At 35.1% G+C, this 19837-nt stretch overlaps 2 protein-coding genes across 4 annotated transcripts; both read right to left on the bottom strand.

Moving 5' to 3' along the window:
* Positions 1-74: 74 nt before the first annotated feature.
* Positions 75-6231, bottom strand: ccdc61 (coiled-coil domain containing 61). 2 transcript variants are annotated; one of them, XM_042747600.1, is made up of 13 exons: positions 6027-6231; positions 5202-5366; positions 5029-5111; positions 4374-4534; positions 4142-4294; positions 2987-3188; positions 2794-2876; positions 2477-2700; positions 2298-2376; positions 1720-1926; positions 1250-1295; positions 1107-1173; positions 75-999 (listed from the first exon to the last, which is right to left on the bottom strand). In XM_042747600.1, exons 2-13 carry the CDS (start codon positions 5347-5349, stop codon positions 905-907), a joined length of 1548 nt encoding a protein of 515 aa, XP_042603534.1. In that variant the 5' UTR covers positions 5350-5366; positions 6027-6231; the 3' UTR covers positions 75-904. The 2 variants fall into 2 exon arrangements, with proteins under 2 accessions (XP_042603534.1, XP_042603535.1); XM_042747601.1 differs by having other exon boundaries at positions 1262-1295.
* Positions 6232-7273: 1042 nt separating this feature from the next.
* On the bottom strand, positions 7274-18090 carry lifrb (LIF receptor subunit alpha b). Of its 2 annotated transcripts, none has more exons than XM_019063681.2 (18): positions 17917-18090; positions 16587-16712; positions 15657-15841; positions 12498-12648; positions 12163-12402; positions 11684-11810; positions 11444-11568; positions 11214-11350; positions 10931-11084; positions 10411-10472; positions 10115-10313; positions 9843-10034; positions 9577-9678; positions 9314-9478; positions 9159-9233; positions 8490-8583; positions 8336-8399; positions 7274-7869 (listed from the first exon to the last, which is right to left on the bottom strand). In XM_019063681.2, exons 2-18 carry the CDS (start codon positions 16645-16647, stop codon positions 7477-7479), a joined length of 2526 nt encoding a protein of 841 aa, XP_018919226.2. In that variant the 5' UTR covers positions 16648-16712; positions 17917-18090; the 3' UTR covers positions 7274-7476. The 2 variants fall into 2 exon arrangements, with proteins under 2 accessions (XP_018919226.2, XP_018919225.2); XM_019063680.2 differs by having other exon boundaries at positions 9120-9233; positions 17917-18089.
* Between the last annotated feature and the right edge of the window lie 1747 nt (positions 18091-19837).

The following is a 19837-nucleotide window of genomic DNA, read 5'->3' as shown; positions in this document are numbered from 1 at the left end:
ATGTCCCTAAAAATTCTATAATCTATAGATGATCGTGTCATTTTATATATCTAGAAAGGTTTAAAGATTCTAGTCTCATTAACACAATTAAAGACCAATTTAATGCATTTGATATTCTACATACAAGATTTTGGTAGGGTCACATTAAAAATAAGAGACAGACTTTGTGAGAAATGGCAAAATTATTAAAATGGCCACAAATGAAGATATGTTAGATGTCAAAAGACATGATCTCTGCAGCATGTACATTTATGCATTTGGCAGATGCTTACTAGGCAACTTATAAAGACATACCCTTTATCACTACCTTGGAATCAAATCTATAACCGTAGTGTTGCTAATGCCATGTTTTATCAGTGGAGTTACAGGAACAATAACCAGTATAAATAAAAAGCATATCACATTCCATTATGATATAATTCCAGAGTGTCTGTAAAGAATAGACATGTACTGCAAAATCCTTTTATATAAAAAAAAAGCTTTGTTTTTAGTATCTCACAAAAACAAAATATAAGAGCATCTAAAACGGACATAAAACACAGACACTAATGTATATAAAAAACAATAACAATGGTCAAACAAGCACTAATTCATAAAATGTACACAGGAATGTGTTAAAAACGGTATATCCTGAGGTCATACTTTTGGACACTTCTGGTTTACTTCAAGTCTGATATGGCAACAGTCTCAAGAACCCCCTTCACAAATCCACCATAACTGCATTTTTAATCGAGCCCAAAAGTAACATTAGGGACGAAGAAAATAAACGGCATTCGAGTCTCATTAGTATGAATGACTACGATACAGACACGTCTGTACACAGTGTTTGAAAGAAATGATTGTCCAAGTTTTCAGTCTCAGTCTTTGTGCAAAAAGCCTTGATCGACATCTGAGTCCATCGAGATTAGTGTCCCGTGTCAAGGTCCCGCATGTAGTCCTGCAGGGCCTGGAGTCGAGCGTCAATCTCTGACAGGTCAGCACCCGTGTCAATAGATGTGTCTGAGTAGGAAAAATACACTTGGCTTACATGTATATGCTATTGGTTACAGACACATATACATAAATAATAATACTAATAAATAATTAAAAAAGAAATGATGTGGTACCTGCCGCTCTCATCCTTTGGGCCGGGGTGCTACACATTGGTTTTTTGTTTATGTGCCTTCCTCTGGACTAGATGGGGGAAAAAAAGCAATTAGAATTATCTGAGACCTAATATTCACAAAAACTAAACAAACTAATGTTTTACATTGTTTCTCACCACAGCCGGACCATTATATGCCAGTTTCCTTCCTCTGCAAAAAATACACAAATAAATATCAAAAACAGTAATATCACAGTCTAATTTGCTAGGAGTTAAAAAGTGAATTAGCTAATTTTCTAAATCAACAGAACATGATTTTTTTTGTAATTAAAAGAAGTTGCTTACGCTCACCAAGGCATTGTTTAATACTTTGAAATAGTATTAAAATTTAAAGCAATTATTTTAAAACATCAATAAACAGTTGAAAATGTATTGTGATACAACACTGAATTTTCAGCAGGCATTACTCCAGTCTTCAGTGTCACATGACCATTCTAATATGCTGATTTAGTGCTCAAAAACTGTCAATGCTGCCAACAGTTGTGCTGCTTAACATTTTTGTGGAGCCAGCTGACATCACATTTAACCTGGCCAGCAGTACTTGGGTAAGCAACCTGTTTTGTTTATTGACTTGCCTGCTGTTTAGAGGCTTAGCAAGCTCTTCAAACTCAGCTACTGATCCTTCTGAAGAGCACCGACTCCTCCTGCTCTCCACAGACACACTCCTCCCCCTGCCTGCACTTCCTGCTCTCATCAGCTGAGGAATGGGCTCCCTGGAGCGCGAACGCCCTCTTTCCATCAGAGACGGTGAAGCCAGCATGTCCCTTCTAGTCTTCCTCTGACTGTTGGGAACAAAAGAAGACCTCATGTATATCTGTGAAAGAAGGAAATGGGTCCAGCTGCCTACAAATAAATTCTACCAGATTATAACTAGTCAAACGGACACAAGACTCTCATTCTCTTATCAGCCTGATCCCAGAAGTCACCAAGTTTTTTTCTCGCGCTGGTGTGGGATCAATGGTTTGAGAAAATGAATTCATGCATGGGGCAAAAAGAGCACCTAGTTCACACCTTTCAAAGTAAACTGCATTCCTGCTCATAGACAAGGCAATGCTTGTAGAAAAAGAGACAACAAATAAAACAAAACAGCAGAAAAGCAACAGAAAAGATTAAAAAAAAAAAACTTCAAACTGAAAAGGTGAAAGTGTCTTACTTCTTCATCTCGGCTTCTTTTTGGCGTCGTTGTCGGTCTTGAATGTAGGCCGTAGGGTCAAACCGAGGCACCCGCGACCCTGTCATGAGAACACAAGACTAAATCAGAAGACTAAAAACAGGGCCTCTGCCTTTGTTTCTAGACTTGGACCATAAAGATATTGTCTTCACAGATTTCACCTGTTGGAGATGGTGAGGATCTTGTTATGCAATTCCGAGACCCTGAAGAGTCTGCCCTCCTAATTCTCTCCTCTGACCTCCGAGTCCTGTCCTCCATCCTCTCCCTCGACCCCGAGCGCGCTCTTAACCCCACACGGGTCAAACTGCGCTCTCTGGATAAAGACCGATGAACCTCTCCATCACCCCTGAGACCACTTCGGCCAGACATGACTGGCGTCGCTCGACTGTCAAAATAGGAAGAATGAGATGATTAACATCTGCTCAAAAAATTAAAACATATGCAATAAAAGTTAAAGATGTCAATTAATGAAGCTCACCCGCGTCGTAACAAGGCCAGCTCAGTGGTCAGACTTTTAACACGTATCCGTAAAGCCCGTTCTGATGCTCTGAGTTCCTCCAACTACCAACAAGAGTGAATTTGAACAGTTAAGTGGGTGCATAACTATGTATGAGTGTTTTAGTCAGCTTGTCAATCTCATGACCATACAACACTAATCTGCTTAAACGCACCTGTTCCAGAAGGAGGCGCTGTTCTTGGCTCCTCTTGCTTGCAGAGCGCTGGCTTTTTGCCCTTTCCTTCAGCAGCTGTTCCTCCAGGCTGCGCACCGCCTCTCTGAGCCCACGAGCCCCAGGAGTAGAACCAGCCCCTACCATCTGTAGACGATCCAGAGCCTTGGCCAAGGCTTCCTTTTCATCTCTCACCAAAGCCAACCTGATAAAACAGAAGGAAAATGATTCGGAAACAACATTCACTTTTTTCACTCATTGTGGGTCAAATATTTTATCACTTTAATTAAATGGATAGTTCACCCAGAAATAATAATTCTGTCATTAATTACACACCCTCATGTATTAAGATATTTTTGATGAAATCCGAGCGCTTTCTGACCCTCCGATAGACAACAAGGGTACTACCACGATCAAGGCACAGAAACGCAGTAAGGACATTATTAAAATAATCCATGTGACATCAGTGGTTCAACCGTAATTTTATGAAGATAATAGAATACTTTTTGTGCACAAAGAAGTCAAAAATAACAACTTTATTCAACAATTTTGGAGAGAATCACAATGCATGTGTGTGCTTTAATCTGAGCGTAAACAAGGCACAGCACATGCATGTTCTGTGTCAGCAGCACCACGCGCATACGTTGTTTACGTTCAAATCTCCAAAATGGCGGCGGATGACACGGAAGAGACGAATTGTTGAATAAAGTCGTTATTTTTGTTTATTTTTGCTCACAAAAAGTATTCTTGTAGCTTCATAAAAAATAGTTGAACTTGGACTGTTTTAACGATGTCCTTACTGCGTTTCTGTGCCTTGATCGTGGTAGTACCCTTGCTGTCTACAGAGGGTCAGAGAGCTCTCGGATTTCATCAAAAATATCTTAATCTGTGTTCCGAAGATGAACGTAGGTCTTTCGTGTTTGGAATAACATGAAGGTCAGTAATTAATGATAGAATTTTCATTTTTGGGTGAACTATCCCTTTGAGAAAATTTATAATGTGCAACAATGTATAGGATTTTTCTTTCTTCTATTGTGCCGACTGTCCTGTGAACCTGCCAGCAACTAACCAGGTGTGCAAAAGGTGTTTTTTTTTTTTTTTGAAAGCACTGAAAATGATATCAACAGTAAGTACATATTTCATTATGAAAATACTTACTCTGCACGGAGCTTGCGCGTTTCCTGGTCTGATACTTTGTGGTCTCCTCTCAGTCCCAGTGTTTTCAGCTCCGCCCTCAGAGCTCTGATCTCTCTTTGAAGCTCTGCAGGATCAGGTTTGCCCAGATATGGAAGTGGAAGAGGATAGTGTATTCTACAAAAATAAAACTTTTTAAAAACTGACCCATTTAAGAGCTGGTTAAAACAGACTGAGTGATTAAAACTACACAGACCTGTCAAACTCCACAGTGTAGATGAGGATGAGGTATCGTTTAGCACTGAGGGCAGGAGACTGTGGCTGAGCTCGAGGTCGGCCAACGACACCTGCCTTTCTGTTCCGCAGAAGCTCGAGGTCAGAATAGGTCAAGAGGTCAAGGGTCACTGATTCACTGGACTGCAAAAGATAATTAAAAGCATAAATAAGATTTTTTTAATGTTATTATTAACATGAAAGACTGGTTAATCACTTTGCCATTTTTTCTTTTGATTATTTATTTTTTCTTTTAATAATGATTTTTCCTAAATAGTATTGCTTTTATTTTACAATGAAATATCACAACAGTTATATTTAATATTTGTCGAGTAGTCTTATTTATTTAGTAATACAGGAATAATAACAATAATAATAATAAAAACAACAATAATTACTCAATATTTTATAGCCATATTGATGTGTAATAAGGCCAAATTGTGCAGTCGCACAAAGTACAAAAAAAAGTTTTTTTTTTTTTTTAATCAGAAGACAATATAAACAAGAAAACAAATCACAATTAATTTTTTTTTTTTTTTTTTTTTTTTAGCCCTAGTGCATTTACTGTCTTAACAAGCTTTAAGAATCAAGACCCCATATTAAATAGGATTTTTACGGCTTTTATTCTTTGGACCCACCTTGTTGACAGCAGACTCAAGCATGCTGCAGAATACTGGAAACTGTTTAAAATTCCCAGTTTTCCGGGTCAGGTCCTCAATATCTAATAATAAAAAAAAAAAAAAAAAGTTGTAATGACATAAAACAACGTTTCATGTAAACAAAAACTATCAGTTTTAAAAGCTCAGCTCACAGGCAGGATCAAACTCTCCTCTCCACTGGTCTGCTGTAACAACATCTGAAATCTCCACGATTAGTAGCCGCTCCGCCAGCTCGACCTTGACAGCAAATTCAGCCCCTCGAAATTTCATTTCTTCCTGCACAACTGTGCCAACCTCCATTGCTTGCCACTGACAGCCTGAAGGAATCATTGCACAGGGTTCAATGCAGTTCATGCTGTTATTAGCATTTCATGATTACAGCCATGTTACACACACATAGACAGACAAATACTGTAGATAGATATACAGACACATTTTGCATTAAAACAAAGCCTATATATTGAGAACAATCAAACTGTGTTTTCAGAAAAAAAACTGTCATTTTAACCAGACAGCTTTCACTATGAAGGTCTGCAGTGATTATTTTAGTGCTGTTCATGTCAAACACACACTGAGCTGTCCGTTACAAATGTCAACTTCTTCACAGCCATGACACAGGCAGGATTTGGGTCATGAACCATTTCAATGAATGAGACTCTTATTTCTTTACACTTGACTGAATTTCTTAGTATCGTAGATAAATAGAGGCTGTAACCTCATTTATTCATGAATCAGTAAGCAACATAAGTTGCAAACTACTAAAACCTGAAGATTTACCAGAAGACTGCCAACGCAGGGATAGTCACACGATAACACTATAAAACCAATCGCATGAATAATAAAGACCTCTTACGACATGGTTTTGAGGGCTACATAGGAAGATGAGATTACAGATGATGATAAATGTTGGTAAATTAACGTTACTGTTACGATAGATGAATCTCAGACCATACACAACTAGCACGCTAGCAACATACCCGTTATTGTTGGAAATGTGTGAGGCAGGCACGAGCTGTTCGATTAAAACTCTACATTTAAAACGTCGATGCAATATGTATCAAAAATAGAAAACAAATCAAAATCTCCTCTCTGCTAATTTATCGAAAGCATGTTCAGTAAACTGGTCGTTACCGAGCTCGAACAACTGAAAGCAGCGGCTCAATGACCGGGAATTTAAAACTCCCGCCCACAACTGTTTACATTGGTCAACTCGTGTAGATGTTGGAATTCTATTGGCTGCTCTGCCTGTCAATCAAAATGAAAGCTTTTCACTGTGTAGCAACGCCCTTAAGCAAGTTTTCACGCCCATAAAAGTGATTTTAGGGGCATATGTTTAATTTTTCTTATGCAATGTAACTGTTATATATTTTACCATGTCAAGCATTTTTTTTTTTATTTAAATATAACGTTGACACATACTACACCTTTTTCTGAAACTTTGTCATGAAACTATACGTCATTTAGTTTGTGATTTTTTTCAGTCTTGGAGTAATGCATTGATTGTCAACAATGTTTCATATGACTTTTGTTATGTTATAGGCATAGATTATTTTTGCTTTTTATATTAATGATAAAAAACTGTTTTTGCATAAACTTAAACTACTTTGTTTACTGGAAAATGTAAAATCCATACATGTTAATACATGTAAACCACACTTTAATATCTTTAAGCACAAACTGAATTGTATTTAGGTACAATCTCCCATCTATTAATAATATGTACACGTTTGACATTTTTTCTTTAGAACTGTTCATCATGGCCTTTATATTTCATCATATCTTTAGGCCACAAGAGGGAACTATTGCTATTGGAGCATAATGCTAGCAACATCAAGGTCATGGGTTGAATTCACCAGATTCACAGATGTTGAGAGTATGTGGTAACACATGTGGTAACACTTTATTTTAAGGACCAATTCTCACTATTAACTAGTAGCTTATTAGAATGTATATTACTAGCATGTTGGCTGTTTATTAGTAGGCCTACTACTCTTTAGGCACATATTAATGCATTTTCTGCATGACCATACAGTATATTCTAGATCCCTTAACCCGAACCTTAAACCTAAACTTAACAACTACCTTACTAACTATTAATACATAAGCAGCAAATTAGGAGTTTATTGAGGGAAAAACTCTTAGTTAATAGTGAATATTTGTTCCCTAATCGTGTTACCATAAATGTAATTCAATAGCAAAATTCAATGCAAATATACAGAGGGAGTTTTAAAGGTGGTCACAGCATTTTTTATTTTTCATCACAGTGTTTAAAAAAATGCATTTCACTACTCATTTTACAAAACATAGTGCGGAGAAAACAGTACAGTACTTTATAAATAACATGAATTCACTGGCATTTACATTGGCATAATTTGCATATACATGGTGTGCATGGCAAGACACGACACTGAGGTCTATCTACTGGAGCTATGCATTTGTAGCAGATGCTGACTGGGGCTTGTAGCAATCTGATCCTTTCACAACAAAATTATTTTGAACAAAGTTAGGGGCTGGGAGGTAAGAGTCCTGCATTTCCAGTGTAAGATCGGATATCTGAGCAACACCAACTGGTTCTGGTATGGTCATATTATAAGAAGGGTTCTCAATAATTGAGGTAAGCTTCTGAACAGGACAGTATGACACATCAGCTGGAGATTCAGAAATGTTTTGGTAGAAATGTTGTGCAGGAACTACTTTGGGGTTCGAGCTGATGAGGTCAAGGACACGTAGACTTCCTGAGATCGCAGGATGCTCTAAACTGTGGACCTCTTGGATCTCACACTTCATGTAACCCTCGGTCATCTGGGTACAATAAAAGCCCTGGAAACAACAAGCCAACATGGTAGCAAAACATTCTTTAGCTTATTTATTAAGCCAATGATTTACCACACAAAACAAGTGTTTGTGTTGCAACTGAACCATAATTAATGTGATCTGGGTCATAACTTATTTGATTTTGCATAGTTTTTGAGCATATTGGTATGTCATGCAACTTATCCATATTGGAATCTGCATAATTTGATCATTTTATCAAGTGACAGATACACACATCAGTATACAATAAGTAATATACACACATCCTTTGACGTCAACTACAAACAGATTTGGTTAGTGTTTTCTCTTCTGTTTTAAAATTGATATGATAAGTCTATGGTTGCATTTTACTGTTAGGATTAAACATGGAGATTATAAAATGTAGAGTTTCGTTTGAAGATTATAATAATTACTAAAAAAAAAAAAACATCTGTTAGGAAAGTTATAAATTATAAGGAGGCTGATGACTCACCTTTGTGATCCATTTCCCTGCGAGTTTTGGTTCAGGAATATCTGGATACAACAGTTTCTTTAACCTGAAGGATTTTTAAGAGTGACATTTTAATTGCAGCTGAAAATCAAAAATCTATAGAAAATATTGGGATTTAAAAAACATACATCCTTACCATTTCCGTTTCCTGTAGCAAAGGACTGAGATTATAATGAAGATGAGAGTTGCTGCACTGCAACCCACAATAGTGGCTGCAATAATCTGGTCACCTATGAAGATTTTGTCAAATTGCACACAATGTTATCACATTTCATAAATGCCATTTACTGTATATTTGCTTATTAAATATAATAAAATAGTAAAATAATTAACAGTTTCAATTATAATTGATTATATTTAATATTATTTAAATACTTAAAGGGTTACTCCTCCACAAAATGAAAATTTTGTCATTAATCACTTACCCCCATGTCGTCAACCATGACACTGTTATTTATTTGGCAGTGGAACACAATTTAAGATATTTTGGATGAAAACAGGGAGGCTTGAGACTCTGATGAATCACTGATGGCAGATGGACTATTCTGACAATGCCTTTCATACTTTCCTGGACCTTGACGCTGTTATTTATTTGGCAGTCTATGGGACAGTCTCAAGCCTCCCTGTTTTCATCCAAAATATCTTAAATTGTGTTCCGAAGACGAACAAAGCTTTTACGGGTTTGGAACGACATGGGGTTAAGTGAATAATGACAAAATTCACTTTTGGATGAAATATCCCTTTAATTAAACATTTTAATACATACTGCTTTTCTCTACGTTCATTTTGTGTGTAGCATAGTCACCTCCCCCTTCAGATGTACAGGCCCTAACGCGGAAGGTATAGGAGCCTGGATCCAATTTCAAATTAACTTTAGGCTCTAAAATTTAAACAAAGTAAGTCCATTTATAATGTAATCTTAAAAAAAAACAGTGGACATCAATTAGAGAATGAATTTACCCTCAGTCGATACCGGGTCAAAAATAGTTTCAGAACCAGAAAGCAATATTATGACTTCATAGTGTTGTATGAAGCCGTTTTGCTGTTCTAAGGGAACTTCGTCCCAGGAAAGCTCAACATTTCTTCCTTTATTTTCACCTTTCAGATTGACAACTTTCCCCGGTTCTGAGAACACAAATAGCAGAACGTAAAATAAGTAAGACAAGGTGAGATTTTCATTTTTGGGTTAGCTATTCTTTAAATATTGAATCTTGTCTGCTTACGTTTCTCTATAGCATAACCTTCACTCCTCTTGAGAAGCTTTGGTGAATCATCTGTGCAGGCATAGACAGAGACAGTGTATCTCACTCCTTCCTCAAAAATACCTGTGAGAAATAAAACAATATAGCTGTCATAATCCCTTTCTGAACATAACCAGAGCTCACTGAACCACTGTTGAACCATTACACACATGCACAAATTCAGTATCAGCACAAAAACAGATGAGTCAAAGTGAGTCAAATGATTCCTCTTTACACTCCCAACTGACCAGATCGATTCCAGGTGTTACAGGCACCACTGTCACATTTTGGGATCTTCTCCCATGCTACAGCACATTGCGTCTTTTTGTATGTTGGAAACCATTCAACAACATAGCCACAAGTAGAATAGGGGTATTCTTCCCAAGACATTTCAAAGCCACCATTTTTGCCATTGATACGGCTTATATCGACTTCGCTGTCTGTGAAAAAGAATTATAAAAACGTCATTTATTTAAACACAACCTTTTCAACCAATTAAAAACTGCATTTTGAATCTCACCAGGATAACTCGGGATGATGATGGTAGAAGGAGGAGAAGGACCAGCAGAGTTTTTTGCTGAGACTGTGATGATTCGATCACTTTTTTCATTCCCAGAGGTGATGTTGTAGCACAGCTGTGTTTTTAGATCTTTTTTAATTTTTCCAATGGAAATTTCATATCCTGTAATTATCCCATGGCTTTGTTGTTGAGTTAGAGGCTTTAAACATTAAAAAGGGTCATTTTTATTTGTTTGACTGCAGCCACAAAAAGAGAGGAAAGCTAAAGATAGCAGTGCCAAATCCAACTGCTTTTACCTTCCACAAGACAGATGTAGTTTGTTCAGAATAATGAATCCAAACATCTACTGCTTCTGGAACTGAAGAGGGATTATTAGTTTGAATCAAATTACACAGACGCTGAATCATTCTTACTCATCTTGTTAGTTTAAAAACACTAATTCATTCAGGAAGTGAACTGCATGTTGATCAGAAATGTACAGTGTTAGATATATCTGTGGCTTCGTTTGAAACTATTTACAACAGCAGAGAAAAAAATAGACTGTAAAATGTAAGTTATACATTATTAACTTCATGTCCAACAAATTTTTAAACATGGAAGTAAGCTATTTTCTATCAATGTGCGAGACTTGATTCATTAGCTGCCATAGGTAAATAACTAAAAGACCCAGCAGCTGGTCTTATGTTAAAAATAAAGTGGATATTAAAGTGTTGTTTAAAAGCACACTCACAAATGTATCTAAAAAATTTAAATCAGATATATAACTTAATGACACTATAATTTCAAATACAGTATGTTAGTCTTCTGAATACTTACTGTCCTCTTTAGTGGAGAACTCAGTAATTTCACTCCAGTCGCCCCATTCGTAGAAGTGCTCATAAGAACCACATTGTACTTGAGCTGTGTATGTAGCAAAGGGCTGCAGGTTTATAAGGACAGCTGACGTGAGTCCCATTCCATTGAAGGTTTTCTTTGTGAAAGATGAAAATGTGTGGACATTTGTTAGAATGCATGTAAAGGCCTTGCAAGTGGAAACAGTGGAAAGATAAAATAGAAAGCTTATCAATTTTAATGCAAGATGAAATCTGATGACACCAACATTGTAAATATTTCCATTTAGCTTCACTTGACAAATCATCGGAAACAACGCGTAGCTTTCCTCGTTCCAACTCCACCGAAGAGTGACATTTCTTGCATAAGCATCATGGGATATTTTACTGGGTGCTCTCAACAATACTGTGCAAGAAAAAACAAACAAACCGATGATTAAATTCACAATTAAATGTTTTGGTCATGCAAAATGTAAAAAATATTTCAAATAAGTTTTACCTCGGTGTGTAGGGTCAGCTGTATCAGTGAGAGTCTTTACACCAAGAGGATTTTTGGCAATCAGGGTCCAGTTTGTCACCTGCTTTTTTAACTCATGTATGACACATTTACGATATTCACAAACTCTGGTAAAAGCAAAACAATTAGCATCAGAGAATTGAATCCAGTATGATGAAAGCAACCATGCATGATTCACACTGTATATTAAGATGGATATTATTTTGCCAGCTGTGTGGTTACCTTCCATCAAGTGTATACGTTGTCTTTCTATTAAGAGTCAGATAGGTGTTTCGACCCTTTTCCCAGATACACTCCAAAGAGGTGAGATTCCGTGTTATACATGTAAGATTCTGGTCATCTGGAGGATCTGTAGAATTCAGATAAATTAAACACTTTTTGGCCGGGACTCAATTTAAAATTCATTTGGTATACACAGTTCAATAGTTTGGGGTCATTAATTTTCTTTCTTTCATCCTCCATAGAAAATATACCATTTTCCCAACTCATCCAAGCAGCATCATCAGTTAAAATGGTGGGAATTTCCCACATGTGGCCGTAATCCAATATGAGGACAAAATATTTCAAAAAAAGCTCCGACCAATCATTACCTCATAGAGAATTAAAGTCCAGCTGCCTAGGATTCATTCACTGTTTGTCATTTCAAAACTGATGTGCTTAAATTAAACAATTCTTATTAAATAGGATGCATTTAGACTTACAGCCAATAAATATTGTAGAGCCAGAAGGGTTTCCCTCAACATCACAATGTATGTTGGGTGTTGAAGGCTCTTCAAATGGAACTGGTTTTGTGATGTATGTCCTGTTGCTGATGCGAATTAGAAATTCAGACAATGGACGCTTATCTGTTTCCACGATGCAACAGAACGTGATGTTACTCCCAACCGCGAAAACTTGATCGTGAGGATAGACAGTTGTTGTTGCAGCATTTAGATCTTGTCCTGTTAGTTTTAAAGGCAAAACAGTTATTGTTCAGTTGTTTTCCTCTTTTGCATAACAGGTGCATACAGTATAAGAACAACCTGTGGTTACAAACCTTTGTGTGTGTACAATGGTGTCCATTCACCAATGTTAAGCTCATTATGTCGCCTAAGTCTGACTGAATGGGAAGTGCACTGCAACGGTATAGGTGAAGTCCATCTCCAATGATAATAGGATGTTTTGTTTGGCATCACATGTATAGTTTCCTAAAACAGTTATTTGACATTTAAGCCCACCGGCAACTGTAGTTGCCGCAGTTTAAAGTTGTCATTTTCCTTTTGTAAATATTTTTCTAGATGTTATCCATGTTTTATTTCTCAATGACATGCAAACAACCAAATAAAGGACTTCAAGAAAAAAAAAAAAAAAGGTATTCACTTCCTTCCTGTCACATGAGGCTGTCAAGTTCCTACCCCTACTTCCAGGAAGCATGGCGAAGGCAAACCCTCCCAAAGAAATGAAATTTTCAAGTTACTAATAAGTATTTTTTGTTGATGTATATTTGTATTTGAAAAATGTAATATTGTGATATATTATTACAATTTAAAATAATTGTTTTTAAATTTATTATACTTTAAATTATCATTTATTTCTGTGATGCAAAGATGAATTTTTTAGGATCATTATCACATGATCCTTTAGAAATCATTCTAATATGATGATTCATTATCAAAGTTGGAAACAGTTCTGCTGCTTAATATTTTTTCAGAACATGTGATACCTTTTTTAGGATACTTTGATGAATAAAAAGTAAAAAAAAAAAAAAAGAAGATATGTAAATATTTTGTAATAACAATATACTCAGTAATTTGGGGTCAGTAATTTTTTTTTCTTTCTTTTTTTTAAATAAAATCAATACTTTTATTCAGCAAGGATGTGTTAAATTGATAAAAAGTGATAGTAAAGAAAACATATTATTAGAATATATATTATTAGAATTTTTTTTTTTATTCTGAATAAATGCAGTTCTTTTTAACCTTTTATTCATCAAATATATTAGACAGCAGAACTGTTTCCAACACTCATAATAAATCAGAATATTAGAATGATTTCTAAATGATCATGTGATAGACTGGATGTTACATGTGACACTGAAGGCTGGAGTAATGATGCTGAAAATTCAGCTTTACATCACAGGAATAAATTATTTTTTTAAAGTATATTCAAATAGAAAAACTATTATTTTAAGTTGAAATAATATTTCACAATATTACAGTTTTTTCTGTATTTTTGTTCAAATAAATGCAGGCTTGATGAGCAGAACGAACTTCTTTCAAAAACATTAAAAATAGTAATGTTTCCAAACTTTTGGTCTGTACTGTATATATATCTACATAATCATGAAGGTCTCTAGAATCATCCAAACAAAACAAATCTTCCAGGAGATCTATAGTTTTTTGTATATTTATTAAAAAGTCCAAGCGGCAATTATAGTAGCCGGTGGGCAAATAACTTGTAAGTCCATATCATGGGGAAATGGGGTATATAGCGTGTTAACAGCTTAATAAATCAAGGTTATTGGTCTTGTTTAGTGCTTTTTCCTTTCATAATATCTCACCTAAAACATAACTTAACCCTTTAACTGACATCTCTACTTTCTACAGTAGACCTTAATTTGATAAGGAATAAATCTGTCAAAAGGAGGAGATGAGAGAGCAATCTTTCCACAGCTCTACTGCCCCTCTTCTGTGTCTGCTTTTGCCCATGGGGGGGATTAATTGACGATTTCCAGTTTACAAGTGACAGCAGCAGTTTACTAACTTCAGTCAGTCACACACACAAAAGGAAGAATGGAAAGATAAAGAGCTAACACATATGATTAATTGACGTAGATCATCTTTTTCTCTCTTTTATGACATTATTTCTTGTAATGGGCAAAATATTGAGGCCCTTTTATCCAGTTTGGATGCGTTTCATTCTAATTGGTCAAGGACCCTAATACATTTTATGACTAGTAGCTTATGATTCCATTATAATGTTGAAATTCAGACAAGTTATGAGTTAACATTTACATTATTATATGAAATCACCTACTACAGTCAGCCATTAAAAACTATGGGCCTAAAAAATGCGTAATTTTCTTTCAGGTATACCTTTTTTTATTATATAGATGTAATATTTTCTTCATTCTATTTATTTATTTTTATTTATTTATTTTCATTTAACACACTTCTAAGAATGAAAATACCTGCATGTTCAATAATAAGTAAATAAATAAACAAACAATCATGGGTGTAGCCTACAAATGATACTTATTTAAATAATCATATATTTTAAAAAGAATATCATTAATTTCATGAATATCAAGGACTTTTGTTAAGATTAATCCATTTGACCCAATCAATATGTGCCTATTCATTAAATATATGAGATTTTACATCACAAAGTACAGTATGTAAATATGTTTATATAAATTTATACATCTACTTGTACCTTCACTGCAGTACTCCTTGTAGGCTACTTATACTAAAACTGCTTACATAAGGGAAAGTTCTCCCAAAAATAGAAATTGTCATCATTGTGTCATCTTCAAGTTGCAAACTTATGAGAATCTTTCTTCTGTTGAACACAAAAGAAGATATTTTGCAGAATGTTGGTAACCAAACAGTTATAAACAGCATAATTTTCATTCAGGTATACCCTTTTTATTATATGTAATATTTCCTTCATTCTATTTATTTTTATTTATTTATTTTCATTTAATTTATTGATACACAATACCCTGTTGGGTCAACGTAATGGCTGCACTTTGTTCTGCAATGTTCCACCATTTTAAGACAAATGGATTTGTTGTGTTTTTATATTCAAGAGATTTTAAGCTAGATGCAGCCTTTTTTGGGTTTGCATCAAATGTTCTTCGAATTTTATGCACGATAAATTTGTTTATGAATAAAGATTGATCTGTTGAAAGCAGTTATTTTGAATTAGATTCCAAATGTTCTCCTCTTATTCAAATTTGACACTGAAGGGGTGCATACAACATATTTGCCCACCAGCAACTATAGTTGCCACACATTCAAACATGATTTTCAAGGAAAAAAAAAAAAAAAACGAAAACGAAAACCTGGGAAAAATAAATGCAGAACATGTTCACATAGGACACTATTAACATGACTATATGCATGAAATCATTCAGAAAAATTTGGCCACAAATGGGTTAAAAATGACCTTAGACATATATTTACATCACTTTTGTCAAAAAAATATCACTTACAAAGTGAACAGTCTTCATCTGTTGAGTATGAAGGACTTCTATGTCGTAGCTGACTTTCTCAGATTCATTATTTTCGGCGAACTTATCTCTCCATGTAACCTTCAACACCCATGCACCACAATCAGATGATGCACAATAGGTTTCTTCTGTATACATTTTCACCTCTTCTATAGGAACTGGGTGTCCTGTTGATACATGCAGTAAGTCAGTTCTTCTATCAATGGTCTCAACTAACAATTGAAATAAGAAGCTATTATACTATTAAAGGAATAGTTCACCCAAAAATGAAAATTTTCTTAAAATGTACTCATCCTCAGGCCATCTAAGATATGGATGTGTTTGTTTCTTTGGACAAAAAAAACTAATTTGGAGAATTTTAGCATTACATCACTTGCTCATCAATGGATCCTCTGCAGTGAATGGGTGCCGTCAGAATGAGAGTCCAAACAGCTGATACAAGCATCACAATAATCCACACGACTCCAGTCCATCAATTAAAAGCTTGTTTATAAGAGACAAATCCATCATTAGGACTATTTTGGACTGTTTGCTTTTAAACAATGCTTAATATGTGCATATTTTTTTCCTGATTTAGATGAGATTACTTTTTTCACTAGAAAAAACAATATTATGGATAGAGGACTCATTTGAAGTTAAAGATTTGAGGAGACGTTTTATTACAAATACGCAGCTTTTCATGTTTCTTGTGGATTTCTTGTGTTTGGACACTCATTCTGACGGCACCCATTCACTGCAGAGCAGCCAAAGGTGAGCAAGTGATATTTTTCCAAATCTGTTCTGATGGAAAAAAAACTCATTTTGGATGGCTTAAGTGTGCAATTTTTTTTTTTTTTTTAGCAAATTTACATTTTTGGTTGAACTGTTTCTTTATAAGTATAGCAACAACAGTGGTATGTATTCAAGACTCACCATCCTGTTCTGTTTGGCCAATCAGAGAAAAAAGCAAAGCATACACAAGCCAGACTGACATGATAGAGCTCAGGAGATTCTGGACAAGTAATGGCTCACCAGTTTCTCCATTAGCAATTAGATCTGCTATGGAAACAAAATGGTTCAATTAACCGTGGCTGAATAACATCTTCTAATAAATGGAAATGTTATCTTTCTTCCCTAATAGGTTTTAATTTTCAGGAAATAGAGATAGGAGAGTGGAAATTGAACCATCAGGACATGATTCAACACAAAATCAAATTGCATAATCTTGAGTAAATGTAGCCACTGCACCACAGCCCAACCAGTTTCTTTTTTGAAATATAAAACAGATGATTTTGTTGATGTTTGCTATTTGGACCCTAACCCTTCAACTCATTTCATGATTCAGATATACAAATAGTACAACTTTTCTTATTCTGATGGAGAAACTAGAGCAGAAACTGTTGAGAAATGTTTTGCTCATAAGACCAGAAATGGATTATGAGCAATGAATAAAAATCTATTCAAACATATAATTCATCAGGCCATCAGTAAGCAATTCTGATTATTGGTGCATCACTTCTGGAAATTTAGAGGCTTGATGTCTGTTGTAGATAAGACTATCATAATTTATTATCTGAATAAACAGTAAACACCACAGATGGTGAATGAACGTACTTAGGTCCAAACAAATGCATGTCCAAAACATCAAACGCTGATCCAGTATGTTTAACCAAGAGTACCAATTAATATTTTAGCATTATTTTCCACATCAAGACACACATTCATTTCGCAGTCTATTTCGCAACATAATATGCAGGGTTTAATAGTTTAATTTTTTTGTACTCTGTTGCGAGTTCAAATATTCAGAACATCTCTTCAGTTGCTAAATGACTGTGCGTTTGTGTGTAAAGATACTGTATATTACTCATAAGACATGCAAAGTAATAATTCTTTACAGATGATGTCAGGACCATGTGTCTGCTTTTTTATTTGAAAAAAAAAAAAATTACAAGTCATATTTTACAAACAATTATTTTACTAAAAATGTATTATTGATTATTTTAAAGAATGGATTATATCACAGAACTAATGAATATACATAATCTAATAAAACAGAATTATCAAATAGCTTAAGTGAGGCAAATATATACTCGCTGCTCATCTCTCCTTTTGAACCGTATCAAAAAAATTAAGTATGCCACAAAACACATCCAGCTGGTTAACATGTCAACTAGGCATATTTAGGATTTGTGTTACTGAGAACACCAACATTACACAACGCCTTCCATTAAAATGTAAAAGAATGACGGGAATAAACACCCACCTGTGTAATGTGTTCGCAGCGTAAAAGCCTCGAGAAGAATAAGCTATGGTTTTCCTTACATTATTTTCGTTAAAAGCTATAAATGTCAAAGTTGTCAGAGCTGAGTTTTAGAACACAACAAAGTTCACCCGCGGTTCGCTCTCAGAAGTAGGAGTGTGAGAACTTGTAGTGGGAGGATCAGAAGCGTGCGTGCGGGAAGTTACGAGATAATGCATGGAAGGGGAATCAAGATGAACAAGTTAATTAACCGCCGTGATAATGGCAGCACGTTAAAACTATTCCCCATCGCAATCTTGAAGATTTTAGGCTAATATCGATAAAAGATATACTCCTGCGTACAGTACTCATTAAAAGATAAGAGCTCAGGAAGTGAGAAAGGACAGTGGATTATACAGGACCATTGCACAAGTGTCATCGCTGGCTGGAGAACTCTGTATGGATTTAGATTAGGTAAACTGTTATAAGAGATGACAATACTACAGTCATGTTAGTGACGTTAGATGAAGGCAGTATCGTATCGGACAAAATATACTAAAGAAAACAAACACGCAAGGTGGGGGTTGTAGGTAAACAATGTCTGTTCTGTGGAAAGCGGCTGAAGTCTTTCTGTGGAATTCTTGCTGGCGCAGCTGGCTCGTACGGTGCCCGTAAGGTGACACGGTTAGCTTAGTTTTGTCGTGGCCACGACATAGTAACTCGTGGGAACGTGATAATATGTCGTGGCCACGAGATATTAATTTGTGGGAACGTCATATTAACTCGTGGGAACGTGATATTATGTCGTGGCCTCCAGATGTTATGTTGAGGGAACGACATCCATTTCTCGTGGCCACGAGTTTAATGTAAACACATTTGCATGACCAAAGAAAACCAGGATTATCAGAAATGGATTCATTAATATTTTATTTTGAATTTAGAAATTATTATATTATTTATTAGGCCTATTGAAATTATTACATTATTAAATATTATATTAACCATATGCCTTGGCTCTAGGACGGTATTACGTGCAATAGTCAGCATTCAAATTTATCATGAATAAATGTTACATAAAATAGACCTTACATTAAAACATTTTTATCCATCCTAGTCTTGTAAGTCCATTAACTGAGTCTTTTTCCGTAATATTTGTATATTATTATTATTAGCCTATTATTATTGGTTATATTTTTTTATTCGTTTATATTAATTTTTCCCCTCGATCTCTTTAATTAACGTTCTGAAGACTTTTGTAAATAATAGCCTACTGTAAATGCTTGACATGCCAATAAAGCTTTGAATATGCTGACTGCAATTTTTGCTGGAATATAGTTTAAATTTAACATACATTTACTTTTATTTCGACTAATTAATGGACCATAATTATAAATACTTTAGTATTCCGTTGAGAAATTAATCATTTACGTAGTTTCATTTGTAAATGAAAACATAACGCTCATTTATCACACATGGGCATAAATACAATCATAATGTCAAAACTTTATTGGCATAAATGTCAGGCCCTTATTTACAAAGTATATGGTAGGCTAGTAAATACAAGCATAATTATACAAAACGTTAACTTGGTAAAGCAATACACAAATTGAAACGGGAAATAAGCATAGCCTATATAACAATAAATATAAAATATAGCCCTAATTAATGTGAAAATAATAATATACAAATATTTAATTAAATGTTTAATGTTAATAAAAATGTTTTATCTTTTTTGATAATCCCGGGTTTCTATGGTCACGCAGGTTTGTTTATCCATTAAACTCGAGAAATGGATTTCGTTCCCTCAACATAGCATCTGGAGGCCATGACATAAGGATGTCCTTCCCTCGACAAAACGATCTCGTGGCCACAACATAATATCACGCTCCCACGAGTTAATTTGATGTTCCCTCAAATTAATATTTCGTGGCCACGACATATTATC

Source organism: Cyprinus carpio, chromosome B21, assembly GCF_018340385.1.
Source record: "Cyprinus carpio isolate SPL01 chromosome B21, ASM1834038v1, whole genome shotgun sequence".
NCBI classification, from domain to species: Eukaryota; Metazoa; Chordata; class Actinopteri; order Cypriniformes; family Cyprinidae; genus Cyprinus; species Cyprinus carpio.
The sequence above is the reverse complement of the archived record's forward strand: the minus strand, read 5'-3'. Positions and strand labels throughout refer to the sequence as shown.